Source organism: Balaenoptera borealis (genome assembly GCF_965194805.1).
Source record: "Balaenoptera borealis genome assembly, chromosome: 16".
Taxonomy (NCBI): domain Eukaryota; kingdom Metazoa; phylum Chordata; class Mammalia; order Artiodactyla; family Balaenopteridae; genus Balaenoptera; species Balaenoptera borealis.
This window is the reverse complement of record NC_138872.1, coordinates 48588812-48610592: the sequence shown is the minus strand read 5'-3', so window position 1 is coordinate 48610592 and position 21781 is coordinate 48588812. Positions and strand designations below refer to the sequence as shown.

Below are 21781 nucleotides of genomic sequence, written 5' to 3'. Positions count from 1 at the left end.
TGTACGGATAAGAGAAAAGCTGAAGGTGGATCGAGTGGAGACTTTTTGTTTTTGAGGCACGGGCTCGTTTGTATGATGGAGTGAAGAACAACAGAATGAAAAGGGCGTGAGATGGAGGTGGGCAGTTATAGTGTAGTTGCTGGGCCAGGGCCCTGAAAGGCAGAGAAGAATGGGACCCACAGCCCAGTGGAGGGGCTAATTCAGACGTGGAGGGACCCACGCGCACCAGACAGCGCTCCAGGCAGGAAGATGGGGAAGATGAGTTGCGGGGCGTAGACGGGGTATCCTCGCAAACCTGAGAGCTGGAGGAGGGAAGGAATTAAGCTTTACAAGGGCCACCTAAAGCCTATGTAAGGCAGGCCTTACCGTTTTGCAAGTGGGAGGTTTGCCTGAGAGAAAGTGTCATTGGGGCCCGTCACGTGGGAGGCAAGATTGTCTCCGGACCCCAGGCGCCAGACCCGAGTGCTTTGCCCAGCGCGAGGTCCGGACTACACGCCCCAGGATGCATCGGGGCCGACGCAGGAAGCGGTCGCCCGAGGCGGCTCCCCATTGGAGGCGGCGGCGGCGGTGACGCGCCCACCGGAAGGCCCGCCTCCGCCCTGAGGCTCAGAGGAGCGAGGTCTTCCCGGCGGCGTCATGCGTCCGGAAAAGGCCCTGTCTTGGTACCGGCGGATGTCTGTGCTGTACGGACTGGGCGCCTGGACCCTGCTGGGCTCCTTGTTTTTGTGGAGTCAGAGAAAGAGCAAGCCGCCAGGTACGGCTCTCGGGCGGGACCTCCGGGGGACGCGCGGCCTTGCGTGGGGCGTGTCCGGGGGTCGCAGAAGTGGCTTCGCTGTGCCGCGCGAAGAGACCGGGAGCGGTGCTTAGAGCCGCGCGTTATCGTGGAATCTGCCAGCAACGACCTTTTAGATCCTCTTCCCCGAAGCTTGCTCGTTTATTGAGCGAGGCCGCCCCTATCCTCAGAATTTGAAGACTCCGTGAGGTTCCAGGTGGAATTTCAAAGACCCTGGATGGTGGTTTAAAGAGGCGATGCTTCTGTAACTTCAGCCCTGCTTTGGTCGCATGGTCGCATGGTCGCATTTGGCGACCAAACGATTTCAGGACTTACACCAGCGAAGGAGTATTGAAATCTTCCCAGTTGCTGGGAGGAAAAGGAAATCCCGCAGCTTTCAAAAATGTGCTGGAAATCTGTGGCTTCGTCTAGAGAAAGGGCTGCCTGGGGCTGAAGGGGAGGAGCTGGTGGGGGAGCGACTGCTACAAAATAAGGGGTTTCCTTTTGTGGATGAAAATATTCTACACTTTATTTTGGTGCTGGTTGCACAGATCTGAAGATACTAAAAACTGAATTTACATTTTAAATGAGTTAATTGTATAATAAGTATTATCTCAGTAAAGCTTTTTATGTAAAAGCTGTGCTGAAGATTACATTTGGTAAGGAAGCTCACCAATGGCCTGAAAATGCACATGTCAGTATTAAGCATTTTAAAACATTTATCTCTGTAGTGGTCATTTAAAAAAAAAATTATTTAAATTTTCTTTTTTACAGAAAGAAAACGGTGTCAGGAACCTGATGGGGGTGGGGGTAATTCTTACCTTAGTTTATTTTATTTCAAAGGCTTTACTAATAATTCTAATGACTGCTGCCTAAGTTAAAAGTTAGTGATCAACTATACTTAAATAAAAAAATAAAGTAAGATAAAATAAAAGTTAGTGATGCAGCTGTTCCTTTTTTTTTTTTTTTTTTTTAAGGTGGTGAAGTAGAACAAAAGGATGTCTCAACAAATGAACTATCTGAACCCCCGAAAGGGTTTTATGTGGAAACGATTGTCACATATAGAGACGATTTTGTTCCAATTACTGCCAGGATCGTCAACTATTTGAAATCATGGACTGGTGGCCCTGGACCAAAATCATGATGCGCGGCTCAATTCTGAAAACAGGACTTTGGTTCAGCATAAAAATTTGAGAGATACCATGATTTCCACTTTCTGTTTGTGAAAAGTGTATACACTTAATTTTGCTGTAAAATAGAATCACTAATAATATGCAATAAATATTTCCTTGAAGAAAACTAAATTTGCATATTCAGGAGGTATCCTTCTATACTCACAAGAGTAAAAGATTGAAGTGAAATGTCGTATTGAGCTTCCATAAGCGTGGTTTTCTGAAATTAGTTCATGTAACTTTATATTCCTTTCATGTTGCTGTCAGATATAGCTTTTGTGGTCCCTTTAAGCAAATCTCCATGTTCAGTTTGGGACTTAGAGCAGCCCTTTGGGCACTAGTGGTTGCTCAGTAAGTATGTTGTGAATTAGATTATAACTCCTGGATTAAATAGACTCGATCTGTTCTTTAGGAGCAGTACAGATACCCTCATTCTTTCAGCAGGAGTGGATTAAACCCCAACGGTGGCTACCAGTATTCTAGAGATAGGGGATACAAAGTGAGGACAGCGGGGTTCCTGCCCTTGAGTGCTGCAGTGTTCTCTCCGCTGGTCTCGTTTGGTTGCAAGTAACAAACCCACATAAGTGCAATTAAATCAGAAAGAGATGTTTATTAAAAATGTGTGTGGACAGGGAATTACCTGGTGGTCCAATGGTTAGGACTCGGTTCTTTCGCTGCTGCGGGCGTGGGTGCAATCCCTGGTCGGGGAACTAAGATCCCACAAGCTGTGCAGCGTGGCCAGAAAAAAAAAAAACTGAGTATGGACAGCTCAGAATTCAAGCAGAGTATGTTGAGGTCTTCGGAGGGCCTGGCAGCAGGAAGCGGCGTGTAGCCACGCACTGAGCCTGCCTGGGGATTGTCTGCCTTGTTGCCTTTCTCACTGCACACCAGTTTTGTCCCCGTTATTTCTGTAGTAACATCACTTTGCAGCTACAGTGTCAAAGTCTGATGAGCTTCTTCCCAAGCCAGAGTTTGTCTTCCACTCCTGTGAGAGTCAGTTCCCTGTGTATCGGATCCCTTCCTGTGGATCACCGAGTCCTGCCTCGGTTAGTAAGAAACTAGCATTCGTTGCGCATTTGGGTAGTGTTTCTTGTGTGCAGCTATTTGGGACCCTGTGAGTGCTAGGGATTCCTGGTAGGACAGGAATGGGACATTTGTGGGTTCCTGCTATAGTACAGTCACCTTCAGACATTTGCCTTGATTTCTCCTTGGTGTCAGTCCTACCTTGTGGGTGGCCTGAGCAGTGCTTTGGGGCAGTCAACCTAAGTGACAGAGGCTCCAAGATGGCAAGTAGCAGCTTCAGATGCCAGCAGCAGAGGCTCCTCACTGGACATCAGAGGTCAAGAATGGGTCAGTGCTCTTGTTTAAAACACTTCAACCACAACTGCTTGTGCTAAGACCATGTTCTCTCTCCATAACACTTATTACTGACCAACCAGTAAAACAATTGTGGCTCCAAACAGCCTGGAGCTTCAACAATTCCTGTAGTTCTGCTGAATCATGGCTTAAATAGGCCTTTGTGGACTAATCTAACAACCAAAATATAAGATGTTCTTCTGGGAGAAGGTTTTCAGAATTCCAAACGTCTATCTTGCAAGTGCAGTTGGAACACGGTCTGTTCAGAACTTGGGAATCACCCACTGAAGGAGAGTTTGCAGGATTGGAAATAAGTTTCCCGAAATTCTGAGGTCTGGTAGTATTTAGAGGGAGTGGGTTTTCTTTTTTTTTTTTTTAATATGTATGTATCTCCGGGGCGTGCGCCCCCTTCCTGACATCCGTCCCGCTGGAGGAGCCATCGGGGACCATTCAGATGAAAAGGACTCCTGAGGGATAGTGGAGCAGCAAGAGAAGAGGAATTGGGTTTTCCGGCCCTGTGGAGTACCACACAGCCCAGGGCTTTAGGAGAGAAAGAATCAACTTCTACGTAGTTTAAGCCATTGTGACTTTGGGTCTCTGCTACAGTTGATGTAACTCTAAGCAAATCACATCTCCCTATTAATTTCTTTTTAAAAATGGAACCTAACTTTTCGTGATAGAAAAATCCCCTGTGTTTTCTGAGCTTTGGTTTCTTTTGAAGAAGAGGTATAATATCTAGCCTGTCTACTAATAAGGTTGTGACTGTCAAATGAGAAAGTGTTTGTGCACACGTGATTATTCTTAGGAATAGAATGTCTTAGCTACTCCTGGAAATGAGGCGTGAAAGGCCTTCTTTCTGGCGATAAATGCATTCCCCTTCTGTCGTCCTCCAGCCGCTTTGCTTTCTTCCCTGTGGCTCCCCAGGGAGTTGCCTCGTCACAACTGGCCTGTCCTCTGAAAACAGGGCTTCCATGGGTAGTAGCTTGCTTCTTCAGCACAGCAGGTTAGCAGTGTGTATCAACATGGAAAATGGCACATCCTTTGATCCAGCAATCTCACTTTCAAGAATTTGGGAGATTGCTGAAAAGATTTAGGAAGATGCCTCTTCAACATCACTCGTTCAACATGTCCTCGAGCTGAAACAACCTCTCGGTCGACCGTGCTGATTGCCTTCCCAGCACCCACTGATCCCACTCCTCTTTTATAACAGACCCTGAGCTCACCCCGTCAGGTGCTTCAGGGGGACTGGCCCAGGTCCTGATTGGTCCAAGTCAGTGTTTCTCAAGGGGGCACTGCAGCCTCCGTGGATGTGACAGTCCATTTTTTTTTTTTTTTTTTTTAACTTTTGGGTTTATTTATTTATTTATGGCTCTGTTGGGGCTTCGTTTCTGTGCAAGGGCTTTGTCTAGTTGCGGCAAGTGGGGGCCACTCTTCATCACAGTGCGCGGGCCTCTCACTGTCGCGGCCTCTCTTGTTGCGGAGCACAGGCTCCAGACGCGCAGGCTCAGTAATTGTGGCTCATGGGCCTAGTTGCTGCGTGGCATGTGGGATCTTCCCAGACCAGGGCTCGAACCCTTGTCCCCTGCATTGGCAGGCAGATTCTCAACCACTGCGCCACCAGGGAAGCCCGTGACAGTCCATTTTGTGGGCTGCCCCAGGTGTTGCAAGAGCTTTAGCATTTCAAGTTCCTTGGGCACTAAATGCCTGTAACAATCTTCACACCTTGTGACAGCTTCAGACACCCCTCCCCACACACATTTCCGGTAACCCCTGGGGGGCTCTATGCCCCAGGTGAGAACCTCTTATCTGAGCCAGTCAGGGGGAGTAGGTCCCATCTCCCTTGCTAGTGATTGGGTTAAGCATGGTCATGTGATCTCACTCTGGCTAGTGAAACTCGAGGGGCTTCTGGGCAGGGTGTCCCAGCTTCAGAGGAAGCACCAGGAGGAGATAGTCTCCTGTACTTCTGAACATTGTGTCTGGATAGGATGCCCAGTACAGCCACAGCCATACTGTAAATCTATGACCCCCTGTTAGCCAAAAAATCAAGTTCACGCATGTATTCATTCAGCAATATTATCTGAGCTCCAGGCAGTGTGCTAGCTGCTTAGGATAGAATGGTAAGCACGAGACACTAATAGAACACGTTATCGGGCACTGGAGTGATTGGAAGTTGCCAGGAAAAAAAAAAAAAAAAGTTGCCAGAAGATTATGAGGGAAAAACCATAGGGTAGCGATGGAGAATAATGGGGAACCAGGACTCTTAACTTTGTCTGTGTGGTCAGAGAAGTTCTCTCCGATGAGGAGGCATTTAAGCTGAAAATTAAAGGAAGGAGAGGAGCAAGACGGACAAAGAATGGGGGAAGAGCTTTCCAGGTGGAGGATCAGCGGATGCTGAGGTCCTGAGGTAGCAACAGATGGATTACCTGAGCAATTTAAAGAAGATCAGAGTCTGGGATGTGAAGACTTTATATTCTAGAAACCACTTTTATCTCTTACGGAGAATGGATTGGGTGAAGACAAAAGTGGCATTAAGGAGACCACTGAGCAGCTGTAGCAGATGCAGGTGAGAGATGACGGGGCCATGGAGCAGGATGGCACTGGGGCTGGAGAGAAGAGGGCACATGGGGTTCGTTTGGGGGAGTGAGGAGGTTTGTTGATGGACTAGATACTCAGGGAGAGGGAAAGAGCAATCATGAGTCACTTATGGCTGGAGGAAACAGTGGAGCCATTTATTTGAATCAGGATGGCCCAGCTGGTGGAGTGTGGGGGGCTTGGGGGGATTGCAATTCAGTCCTGGCACGAACCACCCAGACTTAGCACAGACCCTGCAAGTCTAAGGGCACGTCCCCAAAAGGGCAGCCCTCAGTTCAGATGCCAGGCGCACCTTGGGGGTCCCCAAGCCACCTTGACTTCTGACCAACTGGCTACAAATTTGGGAGTTTTTTATGACTCCTACAGGTTTGATAACTTACTGCAATGACTCACTGAACTCAAGAAAGCCTTATACTTACAGTTTTATTATAAAGGATACAAATCAGGACGAGCCAAACGAAGAAACACATCAGGCAAGGTCTGTGAAGGTCCCCAACAGAGAGCTTCAGTGCCCTCTCGGTGGAAGCCGGGTGCAGGCTCCTCAACTGTGTGTTCACCAGCCACGCTCTGCTAAGGTTCAGTGTCCACAGCTTTTATTGGGGTTCCATCTCATACGCACAACTGATGGGCTCATTTGCTGTGTGACTGAACTCAATCTCCAGCCCCATCCCACTATCCCTCCTCAAAGTCCCACCCTCTAACCACATGATTGGTCTTTCTGGTGACTGGCTCCCACCCTGAAATGTTTCATTAGGAACTCCTATCCCTTGGGAAATTCCAAGGATTTTAGAAGCTCCATGCCAGAAACCCAGAACAAAGAGCAAGTTCTTTTTTATACGGCAGGGGTGGAAAGCCTGAATCCCATTTTCAGTCTGTTAATTTGGTTCATGGAAGTGGAGAGGTCAAGAAGGCATTTGGAAGCACAAGCACAGAGGATGTGTTGGGAATGGAAATGAAAATGTGAGAGTCAGTAGCACAAGGTGGAATTCAAAAACATGAGGAGAGTGGTGATTTAGCTGGCAAAGGAGAGCGTGCAGAGGGAAGGAGGCACCGCAAGAGGTGCTGCTGGATGCTTTTGCCTCCTGATATTGACCTTTTTGAGCTCAATAAATATGTAAAAAGAATCCTGGTGTTTTGGTATATTTTTAAAACGTTTTATTTTGAAATAAGTTACCTTCACTTATAGCCCAAGTGGTCAACATTTTACTTTGTTTGCTTTATCACTCTCTTTATTTTCTCTGTATATATCATTCTTCGCCAGATCTGTAAGTTGCAGATATGTTGTCCCTTTACTCCTAAGTACATGTGTGTATTTTCTAAAAACAAGGATGTTCTCTTACATAAAAATCAGGAAATTAATATTGATTCAATGCCATTATCAAATCCAGCAGTTCTCAAAGTGTTCTCTGAGATCCTCCTTAGAGGAGCTGAGATTTCCAACTATTTTTATAATAACATATAGACAATATTTGACTTTTTCATTCCTGTTCTTTCAAGAGTGTACAATGGGGTTTTCCAGAAGCTTCATGGTAAGTCAGGATCTCATTGCTCTAATGTCAGTATATAATGGATTTATTATTGTCATTTAAAAAATTATAATAAGTAAATATTTAACGATTTTTCTAGGTTGTAATTTCTAGTACAAGTAAAAATCTTAAGATATAAGCTATTTGGGGTGTTCAATAATTTTTGAGAATGTAAAGGGGTCTTGAGATCAAAATGTTTTGAGATATGTTGATTTAATGCAAAATTTAAAAAAAAATTTACCAATTGTCCCAATATGCACTTCTTTCTTTTTATATTTTTTCTGGCTAGGATAAAACTCAGTTCATGCATCACATTTAGTTTTCCTGTCTCTTTAAAAGTCCCCTTTAACTTGGAACAGTTCTTCAGACTTTCTTTTTCTTGACATTTTTGAAGGATCCTTCTAGTTATTTTGTAGAGTGTTCCTTAATTTAGGTTTGTCTGATGTTTCTTCATGATTGGATTCAGATTCTACATTTTTGGCAGAAATACCACAAAAGTGACATGGTGTCTTTCTTGGTGCAATATCAGAAGTATATGATGTTTGTTTGTCTCATTACTGGTGATGCTATCTTTGGCAATTTAGTGTGCAGTATTTAACACTCAAGTATATTGGTATGGTCTTTTCTGGCCAAATGACTCTTCCTTGTTCTCCATTTGAAGCTTTTTCTTGTAGGAGAGGAAAAAGTTTTTCTCACTCTCTTGAGGTCCCTGGCTGGGTCTGAAAATTAAAGTGACAAAGACAGATGAACAGGAGAAAAGCATACAAATTTATTTGTTTTACATGCCATGAGAGCCTTCATAAGGAGATGAAGACCCAAAGAAACAGACATGTGTAATTTTTGTTGTTAGGTTTGACGAAGCATGAGTAGTCATGGAGGAACATGATAGGTTAAGGAATATGAGGTAGGCAGAGTAAACTGGGGAAATTTAGCAAGGCCTGTTGGTTCAGATTCTTCTTGGTGTGCTTTTGTCTTTGGAGATAAGGCTGCTCCCTCCCTCCCAGTATAGATAGGGCACCTCTCATATTTATGACCTGTTTCAGGAGAGAAGGGTGGGGACCTGGGACCCTCTACCTGAGCACTTGCACCTGGACAGACATCTCCTACAGCAACAGATACAAAGAAACTATAAGGGACTGCAAATAACTGCACCCATGCACAGTCACAGGGGCAGTTATGAACAATAAGACACAAAAAGGCCACAAACCAACTGCCACTTCTGAGGTGCCAGGAGGAAATGCAGGGCATAGCAGACCCAAGTTTGGTTCGGGAACATCCTGAACTCCCTCCCTCTACACCCACCAGCACTATTAGGCTGTAAGAAGAAGACACACTGAGAAGGGCTTGTTTTTATCAGAGATAATAATTTGTTAGGGTAATACTTGTACAGTCCTTTGCAGCTTTCTAACACTTTTGCACAGTAGATATTATTCAAATCTTCTAACAAGTCTGGGAGAGGGGCCAAGTATCAGTATTAGAGGAGGAATTACAATTACAGAATCACGTATCTGTGCACTGCCAGGGCACGGCTAGGTCAAATGAATACCTAAACAGTTAAATGGCTATTTTAGGCAGCAGATACTCTCCTGTCTGGTTTTTGAGGAGTTCCAGAGGCAGGAAGCCAAGGGAAAAAGTATTTGGGAGAATCTGGGGGCAGAAGGGTGGAAACATGGAAGGAGGCACACGATTAGGATTAGGATTCAGGACAAAGCTGGGATTCAGGGATGACTGTCTCTCAGGCCGGGGTTTGTGAAAAGAAACCGGGCCAGAAACTACTGTCTGGGCACCAGTGAGTCGGGCTGGGGTGTGGGGGCGGGGAAGGGGGTTGCGGGACTCCAGCGCCCGGGCGGGGCTCATTTAGCTGTACGCAGGACGGGACCAAGAGTGGGCGGGGCCGGACCGAGAGAGGGCGGGGCCTCTCGAGGGGCGGGGCCACACGGAGAGGTCAGATGGGCGGGACCAACCTGTGGTGGGCGCGGCCTACGTGGGCGGGCCGTCGACTCGCGGGTTCGGGGGGTCGGAGCGCGCTTCCAGGTGTCCCCGGCAGAGGGCGCGGGCAGCTGCGCAGCCCGCGGAGTCCCGAGGCCGGAAGCCGCGCGGCGCCGCCCCGCTCGCCCCAGCCGTCGCCATGAAGGCCGTGGTGCAGCGCGTCACCCGGGCCAGCGTCACAGGTCAGTCGGGCGGGGCCGGGCCGGGCTTGGACGCCCCCGGGCCGCCGCCGGCCGCGCGCGAGCCCGGCCCCCGCGGCCCCGAGTCCCCGCCGTCCCGGGGCGCCGTCCACGGGCTGCAGGGTCTCCGCTTAGTGTAGCGGTGACCGCGCCTCGTCGTCTTCTGCAGCGTTTCCTTTAGTCCGGAGCGCAGGTGGCCTCCCGCATCCCCCGAGCGTCCCCCGAGCATCCCCCGGCCCGCCCTTCCACGCGGTGTTGCACAGACGACGCGTGCGGAGCGTTTCCGGGGCACACACCCCCTCCCCAGCCTTCTGCTCCGCGTTTCTCTTTCTAGCCGGTTTTCTCCGTGTCCCGGTTCACCTGGAGCTTGACTCCCTTAAGGTGCCCGCTCGTGACAGGTGCTCGTAGGGGTGGGTTCTGACCGTGTCTGCCCACGTGACCCGGGTGGGAACCCAGAGGATCCAGGATGAGATGTTTCTCTTTTCCACCAGTTTCATGTGAACCGAGCCACGCAACCATCAGTCATGGCTTGAACACTGCGGTCGTTTGAACATCAGGGGTCCAGATGATTAATAGGTAGAAGGAAGTCCTTTTAAAAACTCAAGCCAAGATAAGCAGAAATAGAGACACAGAGGTAGAGAACAAACGAATGGACACCAAGGGGGAAGGGGTGGGTGGGATGGATTGGGAGATGGGGATTGACATATATACACCTACACTATTGATACTATATATAAAATAGATAACTAATGAGAGCCTACTGTACAGCACGGGGAACTCTACTCAATGCTCTGTGGTGACCTAAATGGGAAGGAAATCTAAAGAAGAGGGGAGATATATACACATATAGCTGATTCACCTTGCTGTACAGCAGAAAGTAACACAACATTGTAAAGCAACTATACTCCAATTTAAAAAAAAACCTCGAGTGAAGATAGTATAAATGTTAAACTTTTTTTGAATGATTAACTTTACATTGTCTTCTAGTCTTTCCTATTTTTATTGGCAGAATTCTAATATTGTTTCAGTTCAAGTAGTTCTAGATATCCTTTCCTTCAAGCCTATACCATATGTGTGTTTCTATGTCCAGGAAAGTATAAATCTAAAAACGAAACAACAAAATCCCCTTAAGAAACAATCAAACTCAGTAAAACCATATATTTAGATTCGAGATTCTACTTTTCATTCCTGGCTAATGATTTCTAAGCTGTTCTGATAAGTGATTTTGGATATCGTCCTGGAGTAACAAGGGATAGTATAGCTCTGGGATTTATGGAATTTTAAAACAAACAAAGTGGGTTTGTTTTTGGTTTTTTTTTAGCATTTTAATTAATAGGTAACTTCACTAAAACTGGGAAAATTCATAGATGAAAAGATTTTCTTGCTTTTTTTGAGAAGAATCTTGCAGCCTATGTGGTCATGATGACCAGTGAGCAGACTTTGGAGAATGTAAGTTTTGATCAGAATGGAGAACTCTCCATTGTGCTGATCTGGAATATCAAAAACACATTTCTGTGAGATTAGCTGAATAGTTTGAATGATATTAGTATGCTATTTAAATTGTATGCTTTTAGTTAAAAACAACAAATTAACTGTCTGAAAGAGTTAATAAGATGGAATTCTCTCACGGTGCTGGAGGAAACTTTGAGTTAGCCTTGCCTTCTACTTGCATTGTAATGGAGAGAGATTTTCTGATTCCTTTAGAATGTGACTGACTGGCTTCACTTCCGTGTGGCCTTTCTCAAACGGCATTTTATTTCAAAGGTTCTAAAATGTCACTTCCAGTTTTATAGGTGGGACAGAGTATTAGGAGTCACATATTACGTGGCAGGCTCACTTTATGAGCTTGGTCAGGCACATTTGATGCCTTAGCATGGTTATTGTGATAATCTAATTTTAAAAGCTTTATGACAGAACACTTCAAACATATTCATGTGGTTACACAGATGGAATAGTACAATAACCCCCATGTCCATCACTCAGCTTTATAAGCCGAAATCTGAATAGAATCATAGAATGTTGGGAAGAGATTGGTTGGGTTTGAATGTGTTCATTTGCGAGTTGGTGAATTCTTCTCAAAGAGGAAGTCTTGGGTGATGCCACTATACATGGCGTCAAATAAACATTGACCAAATAGCTCAGGTCTTTTCTAGCTCTGTGACCTTTTGTCTAAAATGGTGATTCTCAAGTTTTTCCCCTTGGAAATCCATTTGTCTATAATAAAACATCCCTTTAACCTCCTAATTCTTCTGCCTGAAGGAGGGACAAAACTTCTCCAAAATAAGAGAGCGAATTGTGTCATCTCAAGGCTTTGGTGCATAATTCATTTCTTATTAGGATAATACCACATTATAAAAATGTTGAAATTGTTCAAATAGTGATTTGAATCACTTCAATTAGTGATTCTACTTTTGAGAATCTATTCTAAGAAGATAATCCTAATTATAGAAAAAGCTTTAGAGGGATGAACAGGTGGAGCACAGAGGATCCTTAGGGCAGTGAAACTACTCTGTACGATACTGTCATGGTGGATACGTGTCATTACATTTGTCCAAACCGATAGAACGTCCAACACCAAGAGTGAGCCCTCATGTAAACTGTGGACTTTGAGTGATAATGAGGTGTCAGTGTATGTTCATCATTTGGAACAAATGTACCATCTGGAGGGGGACGTTGATAGTGGGGAGACTGCATGTGGGGCTGGGGGTATATGGGAAATCTCTGTACCCTCTGTTCAGTTTCGCTGTGAACCTAAAACTGCTCTATACACGAAAGTATACCGTGCTCCCAATGCAGGGGGCTTGGGTTCGATCCCTGGTCAGGGAACTAGATCCCGCATGGCGCAACTAAGATCCTGCGTGCCGCAGCTAGGGCCGGCTCAGCCAAAATAAATAAATCAATAAATATTCTTTAAAAAAGAGTTATTTCAGGGACAAACTGATGCTCGTGCTCCCCTCGTGTCTGTCAGATGGTCCCTTGTCAGACACCTGCAGGAAGAGGGTTTCTCACTCTTCCCTTAGCTTGCAGGATGTGGCAACATGGTACAGTCTGTGATGCCTTGTCAGGTATATTTATAAATATTATTATCTAGCAGAAGCAAATAACAAGAAAATGGCAGAGTTGACCTTTCTCCTGATTGGAACATTAGGTCAGTATACAATAAAATAACCAAACATCAATAATCTAATGAGCTTTGGCAAAAAGTTGGCCACAAAAATTGAAAATTATGAAGATCAACATTTGAAATATGGATTTAGTTTCACCACCATAATGATGTGTCTTGACCTAAGTACTGTACCAGCACTGAGATACTGTCTAATGGTAGTAGAGTGTATATTTGATGCTAAATACATATGCAAATGTTTGGAATAGGAATCTATGTTCAAAGAATTTTTTTTATGCATGGGGTGCATCACTCAAAATGATTTGGAGGTCATTGGCTTAGAATGCAACCCTAGTAATAAACTGGGAAATAAACTGACTTGAAGCTTAACTTTTATTTTTTAAAAAATTTATTTATTTATTTTAAATTAAATTTATTTATTTATTTATTTATATTTTATTTTTGGCCGCGCTGGGTCTTCGTTGCTGTGTGTGGGCTTTCTCTAGTTGCAGCAAGCGGGAGCTACTCTTCTTTGTGGTGCTCAGGCTTCTCATTGCGGTGGCTTCTCTTGCTGCGGAGCACAGGCTCTAGGCGTGCGGGCTCAGTAGTTATGGCTCGTGGGCTCTAGAGTGCAGGCCCAGTAGTTGCGGCGCACGGGCTTAGTTGCTCCGTGGCACGTGGGATCTTCCCGGACTAGGGCTCAAACCCATGTCCCCTGCATTGGCAGGCAGATTCTTAACCACTGCACCACGAGGGAAGTCCCTGGAAGCTTAACTTTTAAACAGTTTTTCATGTATGATATATTTATCTTTTCTGCAATAAGTAGAGAAATCATTTCTTTATTTTTATGACATAAATGTTTTCCATTGTGCATTGTGTATTGTGTTATCAGGTTTGCTGATTTCCAAGAAAAGCAGGCATCTCCTTTTTGAGAATTAATATAGCAGAGCTGGATTCTCTGGGGAGAAAAACATTTGTTGTTACAGATGGGCAAACTCATAGAAAGTTTCAGGGGTCTCAACCAAGGTAGCACAGATGAAAACACGGCCTGAAAATCCTGTGTAATGGTTGTTCATTTCACAACTCATTCATTCCAAATGTAAAATCAGAATGGACAGAGTATGATTATCATACTGCATTGACGTAACCCCTTTCACGTTTCAGTACCTACCGACTTTGCCAAAGAAGTTACGAGAAGTATGTGTGATGTTTAAACTTTCCAGTGGATGCTCAAATGTGCTTCACGGCACCTGTTTGGTTTTCCCTTTTGTTTCCTTTCCAGTTGGTGGAGAACAGATAAGTGCCATCGGACGGGGCATCTGCGTGTTGCTGGGTATTTCCCTGGAAGATACGCAGAAGGAACTGGAGCACATGTAAGAGGCGGGTTTCCACGTCACTGCCTTTCTAGTGGGACATGTGCTGGTCATCTAGCTGGCTGGCTAGCTATTTAAAGAAATTATATATGTATACATATATGGAACTTCCATAGTAGTTTGCTCCTCTAAAGTGAGACTCTGTCAGTTTTACCCATGTCCCTTTTGATGCAGTGTGGTTATCTCTGTGTCACAGATGGGGAGAGCGAGGAAGAGCCGTCACCCAGTAAGTCAGCGACAGGGCAGGAGCACAGCGTAGCCTTTGTCCCTATTTGCTGCTGCAGCCTTGAACCATTCTCTTAGTGTGAAAACCAAGCTTCTTTTCATAGGAATGTTTTATGTTTTCAGTTTGAGCAGTATGATCTGGGCACTGTTTACACATGTTAAGAATGCCCAGTTGTTCACCGTTCACATTAGGATCTGGAGCTCAGAGAGGTTACATTACCTGCCGAAGGTCATGCACACGTCCTTAGCAAAAAGCCTGACTCCAGATTAGAACCTAGGCCACCTGGCCTGGGAGCCAGTGCTCTTTTTACTAAGGTGGGAGGTTTGTCATTGCTGTTGGCCCTTAGTACAGGCAGCCTCCCCCTCCTCATGTTCACTCTCCCCCCGCACCACTTTGCACATGTACTTCAGATGCTTGGATCCATTTTCTCTGCCCCTGGTGCCCAGAGCCTACATGTGACAGTTGCCCAGTTGTCCCTTTTGTATTAGGTTGAAAACCAGACTTGGAACCAAGCTCCCGCTAAGGTGTTGATGGCTAGTTCAATAACACTCACGGATGTTGGTATTTTAATAGCTGTCCCCTGGATACGCAAAGAGGCAGCGAAGTGGTGTAGTGGTTAAAAGCCGGGGGACTGGTCTGAATCTCTCCGTGGCTCTGACAAAATGGAGAGCTAGTACTTAACCTTGTTAAGAGCAATGACTCAACATAAGGCGGACCCCGCTGTGGAGAAGGGGTGATGAATAGCGACCATCGCAGAGGGTGCCCATGTAAGGTGTCGGCGAATGAGTATTTGTTCAGGCTTTGAACGTGTCTTCAACATCATCCAAAAAGGTGGCTTCAAATGGTGGAATTGCAGCTTTCACGGAGGTAGTTCTTTGTCATTCGTCTCAAGTCTGACCTTATAAATGCTACCTGGTCCTCCTCCTTGCCAGGGTGGCCGTCCTTTGTCATCCACGGATATAGGGAAAGCCCCGCTGGGGCGTAAGGAGCATGTGACATAGTTGTCAAGGTGTCTTTCCCCAGATCTTTTTGCATATCTGCAACGACCATGAGTTTTCTCCAGGGTATTTGCTGAATTGTTCATTTTGAGACGTTCCAAGAAAGGGTATAAAAACGGGGCATCATTTATTCCAGTGTAAAGATGGAATTCTGTAAAAAATCAGAATTGAGCCCATGTTTTGACACATCCGGTTCCCACCGGAAGCTGCTATGAATTGGAGGGGCTGACAAAAAAAAAAAAAAAGGAAATCACCACTCAACGCTAAGAGGTAGGACTATTATTACCCCTATTACAGATGCGGAAACTGAGGCACAGAGTAGAAAGTAACTTGCCTAAGGTCACCCCTCCTGTAAGCGATGGAGCCAGCACAGTGTCCCTAGTGAGCAGGGTGCTGGTGACATTTGGGGGTGTGGGGGTGTGTGTGGGGCTTGTGATTCTCCAGGTAGCTCTCACCCCTGTTTTCCCCCAGGGTCCGGAAGATCTTAAACCTGCGTGTGTTTGAGGATGGAGGTGGGAAACACTGGTCGAAGAGCGTGATGGACAAACAGTACGAGGTGCTGTGCATCAGCCAGTTCACCCTGCAGTGCGTCCTCAAGGGGAACAAGCCCGACTTCCACCTGGCGATGCCCTCAGAGCAGGCCGAGGGCTTCTACAACGGCTTCCTGGAGCAGCTGCGCAAGGCGTACCGGCCGGAGCTTGTCAAAGGTAGGCGGGAGCCCAGCGCCCAGGAGGGCGTCCCCTGGCCACTTCCCGGCAGGGGAGAGGCAATCTGCAGATGCAACATTTCCTTTTCCAGAAAGTTCACTGTTTACGCTTATTGCTTTCTTAAAACAGCATAAGGGCCGCTGCCGCCACCGCTGTTGTGCGTGTCCTCTGAATGCCCCAGTACCGTTTACCCTTCTTCATTCTTCTGTCCACATTTGGAATGTTTAGCAACCCGGCAGTGCACTTGATATAGTGGTGGTTCCTGTCGGTTGCTTATCCTGCCCAACAGAGAAATACAGCTGCCAGCCGCAAATGGGAGCCATGTGTCATTTTAAATTTCTAGGAGCCATATTAAAAAAAAAGAAAAAGAAACAAGTGAAATTAATGTTAACACTGTATTTCATTTAGCCCAATATATCCACAATATTCTGATTTCACCCTGTAGTCAATGTACAGAGTTATTAATGAGATAACTCACATCCTTCTTCTTACTGAAGTCTTTCGGGCTCCCGGTGCATCTCGATTCAGACCAGCCACGTGTCCAGCGCCTGGTGACCGTGTGTAGCTCTCGGCTGTCATTTGGACAGTGTAGGCTTAACGGCGTGTCATGGGGACTGCCAGCCAAGCCTGACTGATCAAGATTAAGCCTAGAAAACACCTGAGAAGAGTGGGCCTGGTTCGTGGGAGGATTATGAATCGGAACTTATGAATCTTCTTAAGAGGGTGTGTTTCTAGTCTGTTTTCATGTTCCTTGTGTGCTTTTCCTTCAGAGTTACTGGGAAGCGTATATAGCCTCCTTTGGTGACGCACCTCAGGGTGAGAACTTGCTCAGCAGGATGTCTGCTTCTGAGTCTGACTGCAGCTGCTCCTGCTGCTGTCGGACTCTCGTAGATGTTGAGTAGTTGTTAATAGTTGACTCTGCAGTGTTTCCTACACTTTAACTTTCTCTCAGTGGGTTAGACAAACCCAGGTCCCTCTGTTATTGGGCCTGTTTTCAACCGTAAGTAATAAAGTCACGACATGACTTTGGAGCTCTGTAGCAGAGTCCCACATCTCTGAGGGCCGTCAGCTTCTCAGATGGCTCGTGCTCTGAGGAGTGATGTTCCAGCCCCTCACTGGTATTTCCTTTCATTTTAATTCTCCTCTTACTTGTGTCAGGTGATCATTTGCCAAAAGGACTAATGGATTCTATGTGATCAGGACCCTCCCGCCTTAAATCAAATCCTGCTCTTTCCTTGGGTCCTGGTAGAGCAGAATATATTCGCTTCTTCTGGGAGCATCCAAGTTTAGAACTCCATTGGCACATCCGATCGTGGATGTCCACTGGGGTCCTCTGTCCGTCGTGGCTTTGCTGCAAACAAGGTTCTTCCCAGAATTAGCAATTAAGTCAAGTGCTTTGAATAATAATTTTTCTTGGCTGAGCCAAGGATTAATGCTGCCAGCATTGTCTTCTCTGCTTGATGTTAATAGAATCATCCCATTTCTGAGTAATCTCAGACGTATTTGGGGATGCACTGAAGTCCTTTGAAGGATGAGCAGAAGGAATATCATGAAAGGGCTTCCCTGGTGGCGCAGTGGTTAAGAATCCGGCTGCCAGTGCAGGGGACACGGATTCAAGCCCTGGTCTGGGAAGATCCCACATGCCGCAGAGCAACTAAGCCCATGTGCCACAACTACTGAGCCTGTGCTCTAGAGCCCACGTGCCACAACTAGTGAAGCCCTCACGCCTAGAGCCCGTGCTCCGCAAGAAGGGAAGCCACCGCAATGAGAAGCCCGTGCACCGCAACGAAGAGTAGCCCCCACTCGCCGCAACTAGAGAAAGCCCGTGCGCAGCAACAAAGACCCAACGCAGCCAAAAATAAATAAATTTATATATAAAAAAAAGGAATATCATGAAAGCACAGGTGAGGGCCCTTTTCATGGGAGAACAGTGATGGTCGTGAACGAATGCTTGAGTGAAAACAAAACCACTTTCATCTAAAGCCTTAAAGAGGAGCGTTTTATTATTCAGTGCTTTGTGTTCCTAAAAACACCTTTTACGTTTTGAAAAAATCTGTATTTCATCCAGGTAATTATATGAAGTGCCTGAAACAATGTACTGTAAACAGTATAATTTTATAATGGATCAGAATTTAAGCTCATGGGATATGATACCTCTGATCATTTTGATGAAAAATCAACATGAATTATGCCATGGGTTTTAATCAGAATTTATTTTCTGCTCCTTTGGGCTTTCAGAGGCACTACAGTGATTTCCCAGGGCCTCACTCACTCTTCGCCTTTTATCTCCTTTATGGTCTTTAGTGGAACGAAGTGCAGGGAGCGTGTTTTACATGCTTGCTGTCTTTTGGTAAATTTTGAGATTCTGGCTTCCAGCTCCAGTATGGAAAGTCCTCTGTGACCTGGAGGGAAGATGGAACACAAACTGCTAAATACGTTTTCTTTCTTTTAGGATTTTCAGGACCTCTTTAGTGACTTTAAGGCTTAAAGGAGTTTAATTCAAAAACTAAAACATTTAACCCTAACCCTAAAAAATTTTTTAAAATTTCCAGTTTTATTGAGGTATAATTGACCTATAACACTCCATTAGTTTTAGTTGTACAGCATGGTGATTTGATATACCCATATATTGTGAAATGATCACCATCATAAGTTAACAGCCATCAACTCACATGGGTTGACAGTTAAGGTAAGGATGCTGTACCTCACATCCCCAGAACTTAGGTATCTTCTAACTGGAAGTTTGTACCTTTTGACCACCTGCACCCTCCAACTTTGGCAACCACCAGTCTCTTCTCTGTATTTATGGGTTTGTTTTTTTTAGGTTTCGTAATATAAGTAAGATCAGACAGTGTTTGTCTTTCTTTGTCTAACTTTTTTCACTCAGTGTAAAGCCCTCACGGTCCATCCATGTCGTCACGAATGGCAGGATCTCCTCCTTTTTTGTGGCTGACTGGAATCCCACTGTGTGGCTAGACCACATCTTCTTTATCCCTTCATCACCAGTGGACGTTTAGGTTGCTTCCATGTCTTGGCTGTTAGTTTAATTAGACATTTATTTTCACTCCCATCCTCTTTAATGACTGAAACCTTATTTCAAATGCGTATTTAATCTGCTTCTCTTACGTGTTGTTAAGGGCTGGATGGAGGGTGGGTCATTGTCCTTTTACTCCTCTCTCTTGCTTCTGCGCCTCCACTGGTACCCATTGACTTCTGGCGTTTTTGCCAGCTGCAGCTCCTCTGCACTGCCCAGCCGTGGCTCATGTGCTGGATGGCGAGTCTGCTGATCTTGGCTCCCGGCCTGCTCAGTGCTGTGACCCCAAGCGCTTTCCCTGGGTTCCGTGTGGAATGGGAACCCTGGAGGGCAAGCTGTTTATGGTGTGGTCCTCACATGTTTTTATTATAATTGTTACTATTATTAGTATTAGTGTAAAGCATGCCAGAATACATCTCTCTGGGGCTCAGTATGTGCCAGGCGCCGTGCGAGAGTAAACCCTCTTCATGCTTACGTCACTGAACCCTCACAATGACCCTAGCAGGTGGGCACTGGGATCACCCCCATTCTGCACATGAGAAGACTGAGGTGCGGCAGAGTAACCGAGGAAGGTCGCTCAGCGTCTAAGTGGCAAAGCCGGGAATGGAACCAGCTGGCGTCTCTAGAGCCCGAGCTTCATTCTATAACTCACCCCCTCTTGATTTGTTTTCCTTTTCATTATCCTTCTGAATTCATCACATCTATTGGGATGCCTTCTCTGCTGCTCAGACTCAAGTAGGTCCAGTAAGAGGGGAGCCGGAAGGCTTGAGGCCAGGTGGTCGTACATCTCGGAGCAGTGATGTTAATCCAGAATTTTAGTCCTGTTTCCCTTGGGGGAGATTTTACCGGTTCTTTCAAGTCATTTCTGTGCCTCCTGTGTCCGTAAGTCACTGTTTGTCCTCCTGCCCCGGGCGGGGCCCTGGGTATATGGTGCTGTCCCTGCTGTGAAGGAGCTTCCAGTCCGGTGGGGAGGGAGTGGGCACATGGCTGCTTCTGTTAGAGCAGAGAGGGCCTCTCATTCTGCAAAACCACCTCTGAAACTGCCAGAGCTCACGGCAAACCACCGATGACCTGTGGCTGGTCCAGAAGGGTGTGCACGCTTGTTTTCGCTTTCAGAAGATGCAGTCCAAAGAGCTGCTGCTGCCGGTGCCGGGGGCTTTCCCGTGCCCCCGCCGTCCCGCTGCCTTTGCCTGGGAACAGCTCTGACCCCGTGCAGCCTCTGCGCTGTGCACACACTCCCTTGTTTACCACTTGTGTATGAGCGAGTTCTCTCTACGGAAACAAGTGTGGGGCCAGAACCTTCTGTCATTCCGGTGTGATGCATGCTTTGAAGGACTGACCGACAGGGGTGGGTCCTGAGATAGCCGTGGCTGATGGTGTCTGTTCCCTGTTTACCTTCTTGACCCTTCACACTAATTCCCACCTGCAGGGTTGTTAACTCTTGATGCGTGTACTGGGCTTCTGAGTAGCACCCTGGCTACTCGCAGTGGAAACACCCCCGCTTGTTTCTCTTCCCCAAACTCTAGGGCCTCTTCCCCTTCTGTTGCCCTGACCTGGAGCACTGGACAGACGAACCTCAGAGCAGAGGTCGGGTTTACCAGGACTCTCCTGGTTTTAGCGCTGAAAACCCTGCATTCCCAGAAACTCTTTGGTCCAGGGCCAACTGGGGCAGCTGGTCACCCTAGAAGCCGCCATGCAGCAGGGAGGTGCCTGGAGCTACCTGAGCCAGGTGGGGTCCTCAGTGCAGGGTGCACAGGTGCAGTCCTGTGAACATGGGAGGTGAGGTGGGGCTGAGGGTGACCGTCCTCCCCGCACCCACCTCATCTTATCCCCCAGGGCCTCCCCATATCGCTTGGCTTCTCGGGGTAGCTGGATTTCCACCATGGTGCCAGCAGTGGTGCTCCAAGGGACAGGAAGTGGAAGCGCCAGCCCGTGAACCAGGCCTGGCAAGTGGCCCCACGTCACTCCCCAGATGCTGTTGGTCAGAGCAGTTTCTCAGCCCACCCAGCTTCAAGGGGAGGGGTGGAGACCCACCTTGCAGTGGAAGGAGTGTCAGAGTTTGTGGCCATCTTTACCCCCACCCCAGCTCATAACTCTGGTACTCTCAAAGGTTTTTCTCTGGACCCTCTTCAAATAATTGCTGTAGGGGGAAAACCCTACCGCGCAAATCTATCAGTTCTCCCCTCTCCTGCAGAACGAGCCCGAGGTTAAGGGTGCTTTATTGGACCCCCAGCCTGAGTGGGCCCTCTGCAGCCAGGAATCTCCATCCTTCACATGAACACTGAAAGCACCGTTCAGTGGGGGTCATTCACCACTCTCATAGTTGAGATTTGAGCATGCATTGCTTTTATAGTTAGGAAAAAAACAAATGTTATACCAGAATGGAATAGTTGAAAAGAGGGATCTCCACTCTCAAGCGTCTTGTTCCAACTCCGAGCTGTTTGTGATGGACCCAGGAAAGCATTCACCCGTCGGCTTTGTTCAGCAAATCAGAAGCTTCCCCGGTATTAAAAAGAGCTACCTGCGTATTCCCTGCGGGGCTGATCTGTCGTGGGCGGCAGAGAGCTAGAGAAATGTGGAAGGACGTGTAGGGAGTGCAGCAGCCGTCTGCCTGCCTCCCCTCTCTTCCCTCTGGGGGACCCCATCATACCCCGGCCCCTACAGGTGCATCTCGCAGAGAAGGTGCCAGAAGGAGGAAGACCACGTCTAGTCTTTGCTTCATGGTTAGTGTTTAATTTTTCACGGGTTTGCTTA

At 46.7% G+C, this 21781-nt stretch overlaps 2 protein-coding genes across 4 annotated transcripts in view; both read left to right on the top strand.

Annotated features, from left to right (window-relative positions):
- The first annotated feature begins 580 nt into the window (after positions 1–580).
- On the top strand, positions 581–2076 carry SMIM26 (small integral membrane protein 26). The gene is made up of 2 exons (XM_082359593.1): positions 581–754; positions 1750–2076. Exons 1-2 carry the CDS (start codon positions 637–639, stop codon positions 1914–1916), a joined length of 285 nt encoding a protein of 94 aa, XP_082215719.1. The 5' UTR covers positions 581–636; the 3' UTR covers positions 1917–2076.
- Positions 2077–9411: 7335 nt separating this feature from the next.
- DTD1 (D-aminoacyl-tRNA deacylase 1) overlaps positions 9412–21781 on the top strand; it is a 110413-nt gene continuing 98043 nt past the window's right edge. For all 3 annotated transcript variants that reach the window (XM_082359589.1, XM_082359587.1, XM_082359588.1), the window contains exons 1-3: positions 9412–9589; positions 13972–14062; positions 15758–15993. In XM_082359589.1, coding sequence (XP_082215715.1) covers positions 9547–9589; positions 13972–14062; positions 15758–15993 — 370 coding nt within the window. In that variant the 5' untranslated portion in view covers positions 9412–9546. The remainder of the gene's footprint in view (positions 9590–13971; positions 14063–15757; positions 15994–21781) is intronic.